This window comes from Ursus maritimus, unplaced genomic scaffold (genome assembly GCF_017311325.1).
Source record: "Ursus maritimus isolate PB19 unplaced genomic scaffold, ASM1731132v1 scaffold_6, whole genome shotgun sequence".
NCBI classification, from domain to species: domain Eukaryota; kingdom Metazoa; phylum Chordata; class Mammalia; order Carnivora; family Ursidae; genus Ursus; species Ursus maritimus.
In genome coordinates this window covers 75799078-75818496 of record NW_024426774.1, presented here as the reverse complement: position 1 = coordinate 75818496, position 19419 = coordinate 75799078, and the positions used below count along the sequence as shown (strand labels likewise).

The following is a 19419-nucleotide window of genomic DNA, read 5'->3' as shown; positions in this document are numbered from 1 at the left end:
TTAAATCTAAATAACATTTTTTCTGGCTTATTTTTCAGATTGAACTCATTTGCCAGCAAAATAATATAATAGTATTGGAAGATACAATAAAAAGGCTTAGATCTGTAAGTACATTTTTTTATAAATGTATGTTGAGGAATCATTTTTATTCTTTTAGACTACAAATAAATGGTACATGTGTTTTAGGTCTTGTGCATTTTGTGAACAATAAAAAATGTGTGTTTTGTAAAATCAGCACTCTGCTTGGTGCACAGGGGCACTTCCCATCTGTAAGAGCATTGTTGTTCTCACTCCATTTCATCATTACACCTTTCTTTCGTAGAGGTGGAGAGAACTTTGGTTGTTTCTAAATACATTTAGGTGAATGGGAATGTACTTGAAAGTGTATACGAGTATAAAATATCCAGCATTCATTTAATTTATTCATTTATTGAACAATTTATTGAACAAAACTTAGATGCCATAAACAGAAGCTTTAATATTAGCATACAAGTTTCCTAAGCAAATTAATTCAGTTTCTAGGACTTATAAGTAGATCTGTGGACATTTCTGGCCTTTCTGAAATTTCTTTACCTTTTTTTCTTAAAATCATTGAGTAAATTTAGGGGCACTTTTAGTTAAATAAAAATAAAGTACATTCAGAAATGCTAGAAAAAGAAGACATCTAACTGCTTTTTAAAGAGTATTGATGAATTATTTTTAAAATACCAAATTTATTATTTTTAAGGATCCTGTTTATTCAATTTTCATATAGAAAATGATGCTATAGTGTAGCTTGAAATAATGACCTAATTTTTTCCTCCTTGGCAAGATAATTTTAGAGACTGAAAAAGCACAAAATAAATCTCCTTCCAGACTTGATTCCTTTGTCAAGACTTTAGAAGCAGACAGAGATTACTACAAGAGTGAAGCTCAAAATTTGAGAAAGATGATCAGAAGTAGATCTAAAAGTCCAAGACGCCCATCTCCATCTTCCCGGGTAGGGTTTGGAAACTTACAAATATTTTGGAGTTTGTTGCGCAAACACTGACTTTTATTCTTTGATTTACCTAATATACAAATAATTCATTTTGATTTGGCATGAATTGGTATATCCAAGATTTGGGGAGACAGAGGTCTCTTTGATGTCACAGTGGACTATTGAATTTGGTTCTTTATCCCTGGTATTGGTAGTAGTTGGGAGGTAATCAAATAAATGTGAACCAGTTTGGGATGAAGCTGTTTAAAAGAGAAGTGATTTTTTTAAACTCTTTTTTTCAGCATTTCCTTTCATTGTATAGTCATGTTTGCTTGAGTAGAGATTGTGTACTGCTCTTAGTAGCATTGTTTTTTTAGAACCACATGTCAAAAAAGAATTTCAAATTTCTTATATAATAATTGTAGGGTACAAATTGTGATGTAGAGCTTTTGAAGACAACAAGAGACCGTGAAGAACTTAAATGCATGCTGGAAAAATATGAGCGTCATTTGGCAGAAATTCAGGGTAATGTCAAGGTTCTTACATCTGAGAGAGACAAGACCTTTCTCCTTTATGAACAGGTAAATTTATTCATAAATACCATATCTAAGTAATAATATTCAATTTTTGAGATACGTAATTTTTTAAGTTCTATAAGAATGCTTAAATCTGCCAATCAAATTAACCTAACATTTGGGAATTACTTTGTTCTTAAGATATTCTTAATGAAATGTAATGTACATACAGTAAGCGTATGTGTACATACACACATACACACATGTTTATCCTCATATCCAAAAAAGCCCTTATTTATCATAGAGCTTATTTACTCAACAAATATTAAACCCCATAAATCACCAACATAATTTCTTTTAAAAATGTCAAGTTTTATTAAGAATTATAGCTACAATATGCAGGGTTCTGGGCTTGCCACTTGAAGAGATAGAAAAAAATGATGAAATACCAACATTGTTTTCTATGTTCACAGTCTACTTGGGGGAAATAAAGTATATTGTCTTGTATGTATTATTTGTTACTTAAGTAAAAATAGTCCAGAAGATGTAAGAAATAAAAGAAGTGGGTATTTTTAGTTCCTTGTGATCAAGGAAATCTCTGCTAGATGATATGAAATTTGAGTCCTGAAGGAAGAATCTTGAAAGGGGTAAGAAGGAATATTCCAGACCAAAGGAATGGTGTGAGGCAAAGGATAAAGGCAGGAAAATCAATAGATAAATGGATCAGGTTAAGACTAGACTAAAAGCTATATGCCATTGAAGTAAGGGGGAGCTAAGGCTTGAGAGGTAAATTGGACTAGAGCAGGAGTCTGCAAACCTTTTATGTAAATGCTCAGAAAATAAATATCTTGGGCTCTGCAGGCCATGCAGTCTCACAGCTATTCAACTCTGTGATAGTGTGAAAGTAGCTATGGACAATTTACAAATGAATGAGTTTGGCTGCGTTACAATATAACTTTACTTTTGGACACGGAAATTTGAATTTCATGTTATTTTTACCTATAATAGATATTATGAAATCTTTTTTGTTTGTTTTTTTGATCATTTAAAAATGTAAAAAACATTCTTATAGACCTACTTATAGACCTACAAAAGCTTATAGACCTACAAAAACAAGAGTCAGGCTGGATTTGGCCTGTGAGCCACACGTAGTTTGCCAGCTTCTGAAGTACATGTAGAGGCTGTGTAATGGGCCTTATAAGGGGTTTATACTTTGCTTTGTAAGCAATGGGCAATCTGTTTGTTTGTTGTTGTTTTTAGGGCACAAGAAATGACCAAGCCACATTTTTACAATTTTTTAAAATAATTTTTATTTTGTTGTATTAGTCACCATACAGTACATCCCCAGTTTTGATGCAATGTTCCGTGATTCATTATTTGCATATTACACCCAGTGCACATTTTTACAATTTTAACCTGTTAACAATTTTGTATTATCTCTTTCGTAGTCTTTCTGTGTTATCTTTTTATATAACAATTCCTCTTTCAAGAGAATTGGAGGAAGGAAATACTGTGGACTCTTTAGAAGGCTGTGAAAGCAGTCCATGCATGAGGCATTAAGAGCTAAGCTAGCATGCCATCAGTGGAAAGAAGGATTAGGAGAGATACAACAGATACTGTAACAGAAGCCTTGACAAGATTTGGTTTTAGCAAGAAGGAGGGATGAATGGACCTGACTGAAGCTCTTTTTTGAATGACTGAAGAATTTTGGTAAAGAAAAAGAAATAGTAAAGCCATTGGTGATTTGAGGGAAAAGATGTATTGTTTTCAGATAGATGGAGTAAGATGATGGTCATACAATCAGGTGGTAATTGCATTCAAGCAGAAGAAAATGTGGGACTGGAATGGGGAGAGAGGTAAGAGCTGAATATGTAGATGGGGAATTCATCTTCTTAGAGGTGAGTTTGTGGCTTTCAGAGTTGATGAGGTCTCTGAATGAGAAAGCTATAGAGGAACAGATGTAATATTGGGATGTTTTTTCCAATTGGTATGGGAACCTTTAAAAGAGATAAGATAGGAAACTAAGGTAGAACAATATTAAGCCCAAGGAAGGAAAGAGTCTAAAACAGGGTGTTGAAGACAATGTCAAATGTTGCCAAATATCAAAAATGGGAACTGAGAAAAGGCCATTTGGTGAGGTCATTATTTGAAATACTGCAAAATGGTAGGTATAGGAGCCAGGTAATTTACACTGGGTGGAAGAGTAGGTGCTGAGGAACAGGCAAATGGGTACAAACCATGGTGCTTAAGAAAAATTAGTCAAATGTAAAAGAGATATGGGATGGTAAATGGGTCAGCAAGGTTAAATGACAGTTTTTCAAGATAAGGGAGCCATGTGTTATGGTAGAAGGCAGGGGAGAAAGAGCCAGTGGAGAGGGTGCTATTCAAAATGAAAGGAAATAATTACACAGTTGAGTCTTGAACAAGGTGGGACTAGGGGTGCCAACCCTCCTGCACAGTTGAAAATTTTTGTATAACTTTTGACTCCCCCAAATTTAATCGCAACTAGCCTACTGTTGACCAGAATCTTTCTGATAACATAGTCAATTAACACATTTCTTATATATGTATTATACACTTATTCTTCCAATAAAATAAACTAGAGAAGAGAAAATGTTAGTAAGAAAATCATAAAGAGAAGAAATTCATTTACAATACTATATTGTATTTGTTGAAAAAAATCTCTGTATAAGTGGACCTGTGTGTAAGTTCAAACCCATGTTGTTCAAGGGTCAACTGTTATTATTGAGTCAGGAGTTTCTTAGAAGGCATTTCAGGAGGTGAGGTCCAGGATTCTGGTGAAAGCTTTGCTATGGAAATTGGGAGATACTATATCTTCCTCTGAGACTTGGAGACCAACTGAATAGGTAGTGATCAAAATCAAGAAAGATAAGGGACTTTTAAGTAGCACAGTAGGATATAAAATCATCTGTAGGTATAGAATAGGTTTGGGACCTGAGGGTGGTTGAACAAGTGTGAGAGAGTATATTGGGTTGTCAGTAAGGATTGGTGAGCCTTCTGTCAGGGTAAAAGTAGCCAGGGCATGGAAATGGCATATACATTTATTAGATAGAAAGATGGGAACACTGTAATATTTATTAAAATAGCATTTTACCTGAATTTTGCTGAATTCAAATTTATATCACAGAACATTAGCAAAACATTCTCTCTTATATTGACTGCCTCCAAATTAATTTAAAAAATTTTTGGCCAAAATATTATAAACCAGACTTCTATTTTTATACATTCACTTGCATTTTTGGACATCATTTGCATTTATTTATATAAACTCATTAAAAAACATTATCCTGTTGCATGCATGTTTATAAATGGTTTGTATTTTAACTGGCTGGATTTAAGATAGCTATATTTATGTCTGTTCTAAAGCTTGTTAAATAGAAGTCCGTGTATTTAAATAACAGGCACAGGAAGAAATTGCCCGACTTCGACGAGAAATGATGAAAAACTGTAAGTCTCCTAAATCAACAACAGCACATGCCATCCTCCGGCGGGTGGAGACTGAAAGAGATGTGGCCTTCACTGATTTACGAAGAATGACCACAGAACGAGATAGCCTGAGGGAAAGGCTAAAGGTTTGGATGAAATTTATCTGTATGACCATTTGTGAAACACAGTGTAGAGAACGTTGAAAACATTTTGTTTTGTTTTTGTTTTTTAAACAGATTGCCCAAGAGACAGCATTTAATGAGAAGGCTCACTTGGAACAAAGGATAGAAGAGCTGGAGTGTACAGTTCATAATGTAAAGAAAAATCACTTTTGTGTTTTCAGCTATAAACTGTCAATAGCTTCCCCCTTTCCCTTTTTCTCTATGTTCAGAGAAGTTCCTTTCTTTTTCTAAGATAGTGTTAGTAATTCTAAAACATTTAAGGTGGTATGTATAGTATAAATTACCACTTTTTCATTGTTAGTTCCTTCCAAAAAAATGTAAGTAAAGTCTTTTTTAGGTTGTACAGTGTGTTCTTTAAGAAAAAAAAAACATTAAGGATACATCTGTGGGATTTTAACAACTTTCTTATCTCCCTGTTTCATTAACAATAACATTGCCAGATACAGAGAAACTGGCTTATTCTACCTAAAGGGTCACTAAGGTAGAAGAAATTATTATGAAGTGAAAATTAATGAGAAGAATATGTTTAAACTGAATTTAAATGTGAAGCATCACGTTTTTACTAACCGAGAATTTTAGATGCTATGAATATATATTTGAGATATTATGACTATATAAACAAAATTAGGGGAATTTGACTTCTGTTATCAAATTTAATTGAATATATTTATACATTTGTCTGTGTTATGTTGTTATAATGAGAAAAAAAAGCATTGCTCAGGAGAGAAAAACATTTTTTCACAATTCCACTTTATATGTATAACTTGTTAATGTTGAACAACAAATAAATCCCTTCGAATAAGATACATGTGCTACAGTCAAAATGAACCAGATTGAAAATGTAAATGCATATACTGTAATAGGCTTTATGCACAGGCTGTGCAGTAGCTTGTTTTTGTTCCCGCTCCACAATACCTTGTCCATACACCCTCCCACAACATTCAGGTCCGATCTGATCATCTCCTGGGGTAAATCTTGTCGTATGCCACAGTTTGTGCAAAGATAGGATGTCTCTTTGGGAAGATTTTGTTAGTGGTGGCAGTAACCTTGTCATTCTACTTGTATAGCTTGATGATGAACGTATGGAGCAAATGTCAAATATGACTTTGATGAAAGAAACCATAACCACTGTGGAAAAAGAAATGAAATCACTAGCAAGAAAGGCAATGGATACTGAAAGTGAACTTGGCAGACAAAAGGCAGAGAATAATTCCTTGAGGTAAATTACCTTTAAACAACTAGCTTAATATAACTACTAGATCTACTTTTTGTAGAGTATTTTATAATGATAATTAAGTTATTTGTTGACTTTAATTTCTGAGAGGATTATTATGAGGCAGTTATAGAAATCTCAGCACACATTAAATGATTTCCCAAAGGTCACTTATAGACTAGTAATGCCATACCTAACTAGGAATCAGACTTCTGGTAGTCTTCATCTTACATTTGCAGAAAGCCTAATGTTTAACTGAAGTAGCTTTTACAGAGTTCTTCTGGGTACTATTTGACTTTGGCGTTTGAACACGTAGGAAAATGTAATGGAGCTTCTGTTAACTGAATGACCAAATAGGTTCTCAGTCCTTCCTACATACTGGTATGGTAGCAGAAGAAATTCCAGTTAAGCAACCTACAGGCAATAAATATAGGGGAATAAGTTTTTGAAGACCTCCATGTTAGCAGTTTTACTTTTAGTGTCTGTTGATATGAGAGATAGAGTTCTACAGATTCAGTAATATTGAATTGCAATCCATCTGTGACCATTTGAAAAATAGTAGTGTGAAATATTAAGTCTACAGATAATACTTGGTTCACATAAGAGTTCCCAGAGTCCCCTCTTTGATCTTTCAAGGGTCTGTGGTACATATGTTGAAATCACTTGTCAGGACAGATAATGACTCAAAATTTTCCCCTTCATTTATTTTTAAATTTCTTGTTTAAAAGAATATTACAGGCTCAGGTAAAATAAAAATAATAATAAAATAAGACAACAGTAACAAAACCTTGGAGAATAGAGAAAAGTGTAAAAACAGTTTAAATCATCCATGATTCCATAACTCAGTGAAAACTATCATTATTATAGATCTCTCTCTAACCAGGAATATTTCCATCCATGTTATGTAAGCTTTCTGTGTAATTGATGTCATTCTATATTAGGTTATATATTTGGCCAGTTTCACTTAATTGTATATCATAAGCATTCCCTGTGTCATTGGAAGTTCCTGGAAAGCATTTTAGTAGTTTACTAAAATATTCTATCAGATAAATGTATAATATTTTGAAGGGTTTTTGCATACATTTGTTTTCTTTTAACAGTATTATTAGAATCTAGTTGGCATACATACAATAAACTGCTCATATTTAAAGTGTTCAGTTTGGTAAGTATATATATCTGTAAAACCATCAGCACAATCAAGATAGTGGCCCTACCCATCACTCCCGAAAGTTTCCTCATGCCCCTCTGTAACCTCTCACCCAACCTGCCAATGCCTGGACAACTATTGATTTGCTTTCTGTCCTAGAGATTTGTTTGGGTTTTCTAAAATGTTATATAAATGAAATCATATAGTATATATTCTTTCAGTGGGCTGCTTTCCCTCAGGATAATTATTTTGAAATTTATCCTTGTTGTATAATCAATAGTTTATTCCTTTCTGTTCCTGAGTAGTATTCCATTGTGTGAATATATGGACATTTTGGTTGTTTCCAGTTTGGGGCTATAACAAATAAAACATTCATGTACATTCTTATATGAGTCTTCGTATGGGCATAAGCTTTTATTTTTTTTGGATGAATATCTAAGAGTAGAGTGACTGAGTCATGTGATGGATATACGTTTAATTTTGAAGAAGCTATTAAACTGTTTTCCAAAGTGGTTGTACTATTTTATTTTACATTTGCACCAGTAGCGTATGAGTGTTCCAGGTGTTATGTAGCCTTATCAACACTTGGTGTGCATTATCTTTTTAATCTTAACCATTCTAATAGGTATGTATTATGGTTTTAATTTGCCTTTCCTAATGACTAATGGTTTTGAGCATCTGTGCATGTGCTTATTATGTACCATACATTTATCTTCTTTAGTGTCTGTTCAAATCTTTTGCACACTTTTATTGAATTGTTTATATTATTACCAAGTTGTAAAAGTCCTTTCTATATTCTAAGTCGTATGTCAGGTGTATTTTGCAAGTATTTCCTCCCACTCTGTGGCTTACCTTTATATTAACTGTCTTTTAAAGAGCAAATGTTTTTCAGTTTGATTAAGTGAAATTTATTGATTTTTTTAAGAATTATATCCAGCTTTTTGTATTCTTTTAAAGAAATCAGTGTCAAGTGTAATGTCACTGAGATTTTTGTTTTGTGTTTTCTTGTAGCAGTTTTATAGTTCTTAACATTTAAATCTGCTGTTCATTTGAAAGTTTTCGTATATAGTACAAGATGTAGATCAAAGTTCACCTTTTTTGCATAAGAATATCCAGTTGTTCCAGTATGTGTTGAAAAACTATCCTTTCTTGTTTTTGTGCTTTGCAGAAAGTCAGTTGTCCATGTATGTAGAAGTCTTTTCTTAATAATCTATTTTATTTGATGAATCTATTTATATCAGTATAACCTGCCTGATTACTTTTTATTCCGTTTTGTTTTAAAGTCTTCAAATTAGGTAATGTTAGTCCTCCAACTTTGTTCTTTCTCAAAGTAGTTTTGGCTATTCTAGTTCCTTTGTATTTTATTTTAAAAATCAGTTTCACAGTGTGTAAAAAAAACCAACCCAGAAACCTGCTTGGTAATTTGATTGGTGGGGAAAATGACATCTAAAGAATATCAAGTGTTCCCACTCATAAACAGGTCTTTAATTTCTCTCAGCAATGTTTTGTAGTTTTTAGTGTATAGGTCCTGTGCTACTTTTGTCAGATTTATATGAGTATTTCCTATTTTTTTGATGCTCTTGTAAATGGGATTTTAACACATCACTTTCTGATTGTTTATTGCTTGTATATGAAAATACAGTTGTTTTCATTTATTTTTTATTTTTTTAAAGATTTTATGTATTTGACAGAGAGAGACACAGCAAGCGAGGGAACACAAGCAGGGGGGGTGGGAGAGGGAGAAGCAGGCTTCCCACTGAGCAGGGAGCCTGATGTGGGGCTCGATCCCAGGACCCTGAGATCATGACTTGAGCTGAAGGCAGCCGCTTAACGACTGAGCCACCCAGGCGCCCCAAAAATACAGTTGTTTTTAAAAATAAACTTTGTATTATACAACAGTTTTAGATTAACAGAGCTATTGTGAAGATGGTAGAGTTCCTACTTACCTCATGCCCAATTTCCTCTCTTATTAACATCTTACGTTAGTACATTTGTTAGAATTAATGAATCAGTTATTTGATACATTATTAACTGAAGTCCATACTTATTCAGATTTCCTTAGTTTTCCCCTAATGTCTTTTTTCTATTCCAGGATCTCACCCAGGACACTACATTACATTTAGTTGTCATGTTTCCTTAGGCTTCTCTTGGCTATGACAGTTTCAGACTCCTTGTTTTTCATGACCTTGACAGTTTTGAGGAGTACTAATCAAGTATTTTGTAGAATGTCTCTCAGTTGGGGTTTGTCTGCTGTTTTTGTCATGATTAGACGGGGTAATTTGTTTTTGAGAGAAAAGTCACAGAGGTAAATATCCATTTTAGGGTATAGGGTATTATGGGTATGTACTGTCCATAGGATTTATTACTGTTGATTTTGACCTTTATCACCTGGCTGAGGAAATGTTTGCCTTTTCCAGAATGTCATATAATTGAAATACAGCATACAACCTTTTCAGACCAGCTTCTTTCACTTAGCAATGTGCATTTTAGGTTCATTCATGTTTTTTCATACCTGGATAGCTTATTTCTTCTTATCATCAAATAATAATCTATCATATGTATATACTACAGTGTGTTTCTCCATGCACCTATTGAAGGACATCTTGGTTGCTTCCAGTTTTTGGCAATTATGAATAAAGCTGCTATGAACTTTCATGTGCAGGTTTTTGTGTGGACACAGGTTTTCAGATCAGTAAATACTTAGGAGCATAATTGCTGAATACTAGATTAAAACTATATTTAGCTTTATAAGAAAGGCCCAACTCTTTCAAAGTGACTGTACCATTTTGCCTTCCCACCAGTGATGAATGATTCTGTTGCTCCATATCCTTGTTAGCATTTGGTATTGTCACATTTTTGTATTTTAGTCATTATAATAGGCGTGTAGCAATATTTCATTGTTTTAACTTGCAGTTTGCTAATAACGAATGATGTGGAGCATTTTTTCATATTGTTACTTGCCATCTTTGTATTTTCTTTGGTGAGGTATCTGTTTAGATATTTCACCCATTTTCAGTTTCAAATACCAGATATGTGATTTGCAGATATATTCTCCCCATCTGTGCCTTGTCTTTTCATTCTTTTAATGGTGTCTTTTGCAGAGCAGAAATTTTAAATTTTGATAAAGTTCAGCTTACCTTTTACTTTCATGGATTGTGTTTTTGGTGTTGTATTTAAAAACTCATTACCAAACCCACGTGTACGTATTTTTCTCTTATGTTTTCTTCTAGGAGTTGTATAGTTTTTCATTTTACACTTAAGTTCAGTGATCTGTATTGAATTAATTCTGTGAAAGATGTAAAGTCTTGTGTCTCAGTTCACTTAATTTGCATATGGATGTCTTAAAATTGTTCCAGCACCATTTGTTGAAAGACTGCCCTTTCTGTATTGTCTTTGATCATTTGTCAGAGATCAGATTGCTTGGGGCACCTTGTTGGCTCAGTTGTTAAGCATCTGCCTTTGGCTCAGGGCCTGATTCCAGGGTCCTGGGATTGAGCCCCACGTTGGGCTCCTGCTCCACTGGGAGCCTGCTTCTGCCTCTCCCACTCCCCCTGCTTGTGTTCCCTTTCTCACTGGCTGTCTCTCTGTCAAATAAATAAATAAAATCTTAAAAAAAAAAATCAATTGCTTATATTTGTGTGGGCCTATTTCTGGGATCTCCATTCTATTCCATTGATCTATTTTGTTCATTCTTTTGCCAAACCATGCTGTCTTGATTACTATAACTGTATAGTTAGTCTTGAAACTAGGTAGTGTGAATCCTCCAGCTTTCTCTTCATCAATAGTATATTGGCTATTCTTGGTTGTTTGCCTTTCCATGTAAAATTTAGAATCAGTACCTCTGATTCTAAAATAAATATCTATAAAGTAGCTTCCTGAGATTTTAATTGGATTTGCATTGAATCTGTAGATCAAGTTGGGGAGAATGGACATCTTAATATGGACTGTTTCAACCTATGAACATGGAATATTTCTCCATTTATTTAGATCTTTGATTTCTTTCATCATTGTTTTATAGTTCCCTGCCTGTAGACACTGTGCCTTAACTTTGGAAAGTTCTAGGCCATTATTACTTAAAACATTTTTTAAATTGAAGTATAGTTGACATATATTTTTTTAAGTGTAGAACATAGTGATTGACAACTATATACATTATGAAATGTTCACCACAGTAAGTGTAGTTACCATGGATCACTGTACAGTTATTACAGTATTATTGATTATATTCCCTATACTGTACTTTTCATCCCCATGGCTTATTTTTATTTCATAATTACTTCAAATATTTCTTATGCTCTTGTTCTCTTTTTTCTCCTTTTGGTATTTGAATTATACCTACAGTTCTTAGATGTTCTGTTCTGTTTTGTTTTTGTTTTTCTCTTTGCATTTTGCATTTCAGTTTGGGAAGTTTTAACTGACTTGTCTTTAAGCTCAATGATTTATGCTTGACTGTGTCCAATCTACTGTTGAGCCCATCAAAAGCATTCTTTTTTGTCACAGTATTTTGCTTTCTGGCATTTCCTCTTTTTTCTCTCAGTTTCCATCTCTCTGTTTATGTTAACCACCTGTTACTGCATGTTGTCTACTTTTTCCATTAGTACCCTTACCAATTAGTCGTAGTTATTTAAAATTTCCTGTTTGATAATTCCCGTGGCTGTGCTGTATCTGAGTCTGGTTTTATCCTTCCATTGTGTTTTTGCTTGACTTTTGGGATGCCTTGTAATTTTTTTGTTGAAGCCACACATATTGTATTGGGTGTTAACTGAAGTAAATAAGCCTCTCGTGTCATTGTTCATGTTTATTTGGCTGGCAATTGAGCTGTGTTCAATGTCTGTTGTAGAATCAGGTGCCAGAGACTTCAGATTCCTCTGTTGTCCTGATTGTTGTTTCTCCTTTTGACTTCAGGCTTCCTTGGGTATGCTTTCTCAGTGAGAGCATGCATCTTGCAGCTCTTTTGGTTGTGATTCACTGTGATTATCATGGAACCCTGTTAGTGTGGTAATTAGGTGAGAGGAAGGAACACGTTCTCTACTCTTGTCCTTAAATTTCAATCTTTTAGTGGACCTGTGTCTCTGGGCTATGATGTTTACAAGAGTTTTTCCATTGGTATAACTTTTTTCTTTTTTTAATCCACTTATGTGAGACAGGAAGGCTAGAGAGGGTAAGGTGGGAGAATTGTCCTTTTATAGCTGGGATAGGGCTATGGTAAAGTCTTTTTACTTGAAGAGTAACCCTTTATTGTGGAGAATGCTCTGGGCAGTTTTCACAATAATTACTTTCCCCCTGTCAGAATCACGGGGGATCTTTCTCAGATCTTTACTGTGAGAACCTAGTGGAGTTCCTGGAGGTAAACACTGAAATACAGGGATCCCTCTAAAACTATGGCCGCTAAGAACTTCTCACTCTCAGGTAAGTGCAAACTCAGCCTCCAGCAATGTGTCAAAATTATTATTTAAGTGTTCATAACCATTTGTGATTCCAGTGACTTCTGCTCCAGATGAGCAGATCTTGGTTATTCTTTTCAGATTCTGAATTGGCAGTTTGCTCTGTAATTCACTGTTCTAATGTGTCATAGAAAATCTTTGATTTTCATTTTGTTCACTTTTTTTGTTATAAAAATGAAAATGACAGTGTCTAAGCTCTTTACTTGTTAGGGTTAAAACCAGAAGTCCCACAATTGATTTTTATATATTTATCTGGTATTTTACAATTTGCTAAATTTACATTTTAGTTCTAGTAGCCTTTTTGTAGAATCCGTTTAATTTTCCACGTAGACAGGTCATCTGCAGATGAAGACAGTTTTACATGTTTGGTCTGCATGCTTTTTTGTTTTTGTTTTTCTGTTTCTTGCCTTATTGCATTGGCTAGAACATCCAGTACAATGTTGAATAGAAATGGTGAAGTGGACGTCCTTGTCTTGTTCCACTTGTAAGGGGAAGTATTTAGACTCTCAACAGTTAGTATGGTGTTAAGTTGTATGTTTTTTGTCGAAGTCTTTTTTCAGGTTGAAGTAGTTTCCTTTTATTCCTGGATTACCGAGAGTTTGTTTCCCGCCCCCCCCCCCCCNGGAATAAATGTGTTTTGTCAAATGGTCGGGTATGTTATACTTTTTTTATAGATTTCTGGTGTCAGTTAATGCTTTGTTTAAGATATTTACATTTTTTTTTTTATAATTGAGATTGACCAGTAACTTGCCTTTCTTGCGGTTTCTTAAAATCAGATTTTGGTATTAATATCATGTAAACCTTATAATAATCTCAATTCATTTAGTCTTCTTTCATTGCCTGGAAGAGTTGGCATAATATTGAAGTTTTAGTACTTAACCAGTGAAGCCTTTTGGATCCAACTTTTTTTTTTTTGAGGGAAGTTTTTATTTTATTTGTTTAATGGATAAAGGAACAATTAGAAATTTCTTCTTATTCCCAGGCTCCTCCGCTATTAGCCTGCTTCTTCCTCTCCCACTCCCCCTGCTTGTGTTCCCTCTCTCGCTGGCTGTCTCTATGTCTGTCGAATAAATAAATAAAATCTTTAAAAAAAAAAAAAAGAAATTTCTTCTTATTCCAGTATATATTGTTAAGGCATTTGTTCATTTTCTTTGAATTTTAAAACATTTTTAGGATAATGTTGTTTACAATATCCTATGAACATTTTAATGTCTGTAGAATCTGTAGCGATTTCTTCTTTTTTAGTCTGTTGCTATTAGTCTTTTCAAAGGACCAACATTTTGCTTTGGTGATCCTCATTGAGTTTTGTTCTTTATTATTTCCGTCTTATTTTCTTTAGATTTATTTATTTTTTCTAATTTCTTCAGATTAATGCTTATATTATTACTTTTCAGGCTTATATCCCCCCTCATATAAACATTTAAGGCCATAAGTTTCCCTCAAAATACTTGAATGTATTCTACAAGTTTTGTTATGTACTTATAAAATATTTTCTAATTTTCATCATTACTTCTTACTTGATCTACTTGTTATTTATTAGTGTGATTTTAAGTATCCAAAAAAATAATGAATTTTCACTTATCTTTTTGACTGACTTTTTGCTAATTATATTATTTTTCACAACATACTAGATTTCAAATTTCTGAAATGTGTTGCCCTCTACTTTTATGATCAATTTTTATAATTATCTGTGTGTACTTGAGAAATTTGTTAACTTTGAACTAGTTAGGTGCAATGTTTTTCTATTTGTCCCTTAGTTCAGATTTGTAATCATGTTGTTCAGATATATTACATATTTGTACTAAATTTTGTATCTTTCATTGAAAGAGTTGTCTAAACTTCTGGCTCCAGTGTCTTACATTTTGTTCTCTTTTAAACCTACTGTAATCTGCCTTTTGCTCCTTCCATTCTATGACAACTTTTTTTCAAGGTAATATTTACTTTCATGTTGCTCAATTCAGTGGTCAGTCCTCAGTCTTCATTTGATTTGACCTATCAGCAACATTTGACAAAGATGATCAGTTGCGCTTTTTCTCTACTCCTTTAAATACTTTCTTTGCTGGCTTCGGAGGTACCATGCTCATTTGATTTTCTTTTCTTCTCCTTAGATGTCTTGTCTCAGGCTCTTTTGCTAGTTCCTCCTTGTCTCCATGATCTGCAAATGTTGAAGTGTCCCTGAGCTCAGTCCTTAGACCACTTCTCTTCTTGTATGTGTACTCATCCCTCGGTGAACTCATCCAGTCTCATGTATTTACTCTTGACTCTCAAATGTATATCTGTAGCATGGACTTTTTTCTTGAACTCCAGACCCGAATGTCCATCCACCTCCTTTTCATCTTCACTGGGATGTCTAACAGACATCTCAAACTTAACATTTTTTTTTAAAGATTTTATTTATTTATTTGACAGAGAGAGACAGCCAGCAAGAGAGGGAACACAAGCAGAGGGAGTGGGAGAGGAAGAAGCAGGCTCCCAGTGGTGGAGCCTGATGTGGGGCTCGATACCTGAACGCCGGGATCACGCCCTGAGCCAAAGGCAGACGTTTAACGACTGAGCCATCCAGGCGCCCCTCAAACTTAACATTTTCAAACCTGAGTTCTGCTATTCACTACCCTTCACCCTCTGACACACATGAATCTGCTCTTTCAGTCCTCATCTCAGTAAATGGAAAGTCTACTCATGCAGTTCTTGGCCTGAAACCTTGAGTAATCCATGATTTCATATATCCATATCCAATCCAGTTTGTTTTGTCTTCAAAATGTACTCAAAAGCAGAGCATTTCTCACCACCTCTGTTGTAACCTTGCTGGTATTGAAGGATCTTTTTGCTAGATAGAGAATTCTAAAGGTTGGGAATTATTTTTACTTTTTAATACTTTGAGTAATATCTTTCCACTATTTTATGACTTACATTATTTCTGCTGAGAAGTCAGCTGTCAGTTTATTTTTTATAGATCAGTATCTTGTACTTTGTAATATATTCATGTCATAGGTTTCATATTTACATGTACAAAAGGCAAGGAATTACAGAGAAACTAATCAGAAGCCATGTAATCCAACTACATTCAATATAGTTAAAATATTGTTGTTCCTGTTTTCTGTTTTGTCAGTTGATAAGAAAAGTTTTATCCCATGTGTGAACACTCACTAGAAATTGAGTCCTGAGCATGGTTCAGCACATATCTGGATTTCTCTATCTCAGAATTGAAGTTCCATAGTGTTCCAAGCCAAATCAGCCAAAAAGAAATTAATGTATTTCTGTTTGAGTTTCATTGCTGATGAAGAAGAAATTCTCCAGTGTTTCAAACCAGTACTCATTATCTGTGTTCCTATACTGCTTAAATAAACTTTTCTTTCAAACAGGTATATTTTAGTAGCAGAAGTTCTTCTGTTTGGGTTTCTATGTCAGACAACAATAGTAAAAAGCTAGAGTATTTTCAGAACATTTCCTAGAAGTAGATTAAAAAAAAAATCTGTGTGTCTGCATCAGTGTATCAAACATCTCTAGGCCCAAGAAGAATTTTCCATATAGTTTTGAATGATTGATAGAGCTATCTGTTAATAAAAAGTTAGTTTGGGTCTTTGTGTCCAGTGAGTCCAAGACTGGTTCAGTTTGAGTCTGGGTATTTGAGACTAAAAAGAGTTCAGTATTAAAATCTATTGTAGATGATATGGTATTCTGTATTGAAAAATCCAGAAGAATCAACAAAAAATCTAGAAATAATAAGCAGTTACTACAAGATTGCAGGATATGTGGTTAATAGGCAAAATCAATTGCTTTTTTTATACTAGCAATGAAGAAGTGGAATTTAAAATTGAAAACACAATACCATTTATATTACTAACCCCAAAATGAAATATTTGCGTATAAGTCTTAACAAATTATGTATAAGATCTGTATGAGAAAAAGTACAAAACTGGTGAAAGAAATCAAAGAGGAACTAAATAAACTGAAAAATACTCTAGGGGTGTCTGGGTTAGCTCAGTTGGTTAAGCATCCTACTCTTGATTTCAGCTGGAGTCATGATCTCAGGATCATGAGATCAGGCCCTGCACTGGGCGCTGCGTTCAGCAGGGAGTCTGCTTGAGGATTCTCTCTCTTCCTCGCCCTCTGCCCCTTCCCCTGCCAAATAAATCTTTTTTAAAAAAAGAAAGAAAAATATTCTATGTTCTTGGATAGGAAAACAGTATTTTCAAGATGTCCATTCTTCTCAACTTGATCTATAGATTCAGTAAGTTCTTTTTTTTTTTTTTTAAAGATTTTATTTATTTATTCGACAGAGATAGAGACTGCCAGCGAGAGAGGGAACACAAGCAGGGGGAATGGGAGAGGAAGAAGCAGGCTCATAGCGGAGGAGCCTGATGTGGGGCTCAATCCCATAACGCTAGGATCACGCCCTGAGCCGAAGGCAGATGCTTAACCGCTGTGCCACCCAGGCGCCCCAGATTCAGTAAGTTCTAATCAAAATCACAGCAAGTTATTTGTGGATATCAGTGAACAGATTTTAAAGTTTATATAGAGAGGCAAAAGAATAGGCAACAGAATATTGAAGAAAAACTAAGTTGGAGCACTGCTAGTACTTGAAGACTTACTATAGAGCTATAGTAATCAAGATACTTTGGTATTAGTAAAAGAATAGACAAATAGATCAGCGGAACAGAATCCACAAATGGCGCTGGAACAACTAGATATCCATGTGCCAAAAAAATAAAATTGCAACACAGATATCACCGTCAAATGGACTTAAAACGGATCATATTCCTAAATGTAAAACTGTAAAACCTCTAGAAGATAACAGGAGAAAACCTAGATGACCTTCAATATGTAGATGACTTTTTAGGTATAACAGCAAAGGCACAACCTGTGCAAGAAATAATTGATTAACTGTACTTCATTAAAATTAAAGACAATGTCAAGAACATGAGAAGCCAAGCCACAGACTGGGAGATAATATTTGCAAAAGACACAGCTGATCAAGAACTGTTATTTAAAACATACACAGAATTCTTTAAAAACTCAACAATAAGAAAACAAACAACCCAATTAAAAAATGGGCCAAAGACCTTAGCAGACCTCCACAAGAAGATATACAGATCGCAAATAAGCATATGAAAAGATGCTCTACATTAGAGGTCATCAGGGAAATGCAAATTAAAACAACAGTGAGATACCATTACATACCTATTAGAATGGGCAAAATCTGGATCACTGACAACAAATGCTGGTGAGGATGTGGGTCAACAGGAACTCTTACTCGTTGCTGGTGGGAATTTAAAATGGCACAGCCACTTTATTAGACAGTTTGGCGATTTCTACAAAGCTAAACACACTCTTACCATACAGTGCTCTGTGGTATTTACTCAAAGTAGGTGGAATCTTATGTGCACACAAATATCTGCACACGATGTTTACAGCAGCTTTAATTGCCCAACCTTGGAAGCAACCAAAAATCTCTTCTAGGACTCTGGGCATTTGAAAAAAAAAGTAGGTTGCTTAAAGTTCTAAATGTATCTTAGAGGAGTTGTAAGAGTCTTTTCTGACATCAGTGTTACAAGAGTCTGCAAAAGAAGCTACCAGCTTTATTTCTGAAGTTTTTATTGCTTAAATGTCTGTACGAGGTGTAGGTTTATTGGTCAGTGACTTAAAGGTCTGATTTGAGAACTTCTGATTATGTGCGTAGTTTTCTGTTTTGTTTTTCTTAATAGATGGATCCCTGTGTTGTGCTGGGGGATATGGCTATTTTGAAAAGTATATGTCTGCAGTGCAATTTAACAGCGTTAGAATAGCCACAGTGTGCGCTGGAAGGTTTTGCCGCAATCCTCTTTCAGGACTCATCATTATCATATGAATTGATAGACTTGTTACATTTATGCTTCTGATTTTAGCATGCATTTTTTAAAGATTTTTTAAAAGTAATTTCTATTCCCAATATGGGGCTTAAACCCACAACCTCGAGATCAAGAGTTGTGCGCTCCACTGACTGAGCCAGCCAGGCACCCCTTAGCATGCATTTTTTTTAAATGCTGCTTTACAAGAAAAAAAGCTAAGAAAATAATTTGTCAAGGCATATGAAAAGATTCTTCATTTGGACTAAAGTGGAATTTACCTATATTTTCAAAAATTTTCTTACTGTTTTACTCAAGAAAGTGGTTTTCCCAGGGCAAAGCTTATCCATTGCACTCCAACGATGTGCTGACCCCTGCAATTTCCCCCAAATGTGGGAAACTTGACGGCATAATTTGTGGTAGTGGGGGACTGCGTTTGTGCTTTCCCCTTGTTTTCTTTGTTGAAGTGAAGACTTCAGTTATTTATACTTTTGATAGTGTTTTATTTTTTTTCACAGTAGATTCTCTTGGCGTGTATATACTGAAGGGGTTTTTGTTTTTAATATTTAGGTTGTGGTGGGGTATGTGATAACCTGGTTTAGAAGCTTTGTGTGGATGTTGTGTCAAGAGTACTTAATGTTTGGGGCGCCTGCGTGGCACAGCGGTTAAGCGTCTGCCTTTGGCTCAG

The 19419-nt window shown here is 34.5% G+C and overlaps 1 protein-coding gene and 1 non-coding gene across 2 annotated transcripts in view; both read left to right on the top strand.

Annotated features, from left to right (window-relative positions):
* Positions 1–19419, top strand: part of TSGA10 (testis specific 10) — a 161619-nt gene that overhangs the window by 26271 nt on the left and 115929 nt on the right. The window contains exons 4-9 of the mRNA XM_008699777.2: positions 39–104; positions 812–979; positions 1384–1539; positions 4896–5066; positions 5157–5234; positions 6170–6321. Coding sequence (XP_008697999.2) covers positions 39–104; positions 812–979; positions 1384–1539; positions 4896–5066; positions 5157–5234; positions 6170–6321 — 791 coding nt within the window. The remainder of the gene's footprint in view (positions 1–38; positions 105–811; positions 980–1383; positions 1540–4895; positions 5067–5156; positions 5235–6169; positions 6322–19419) is intronic.
* Positions 19024–19182, top strand: LOC121101102. Its single transcript, XR_005833058.1, has one exon. It is a non-coding gene; the product is annotated as a U1 spliceosomal RNA (small nuclear RNA).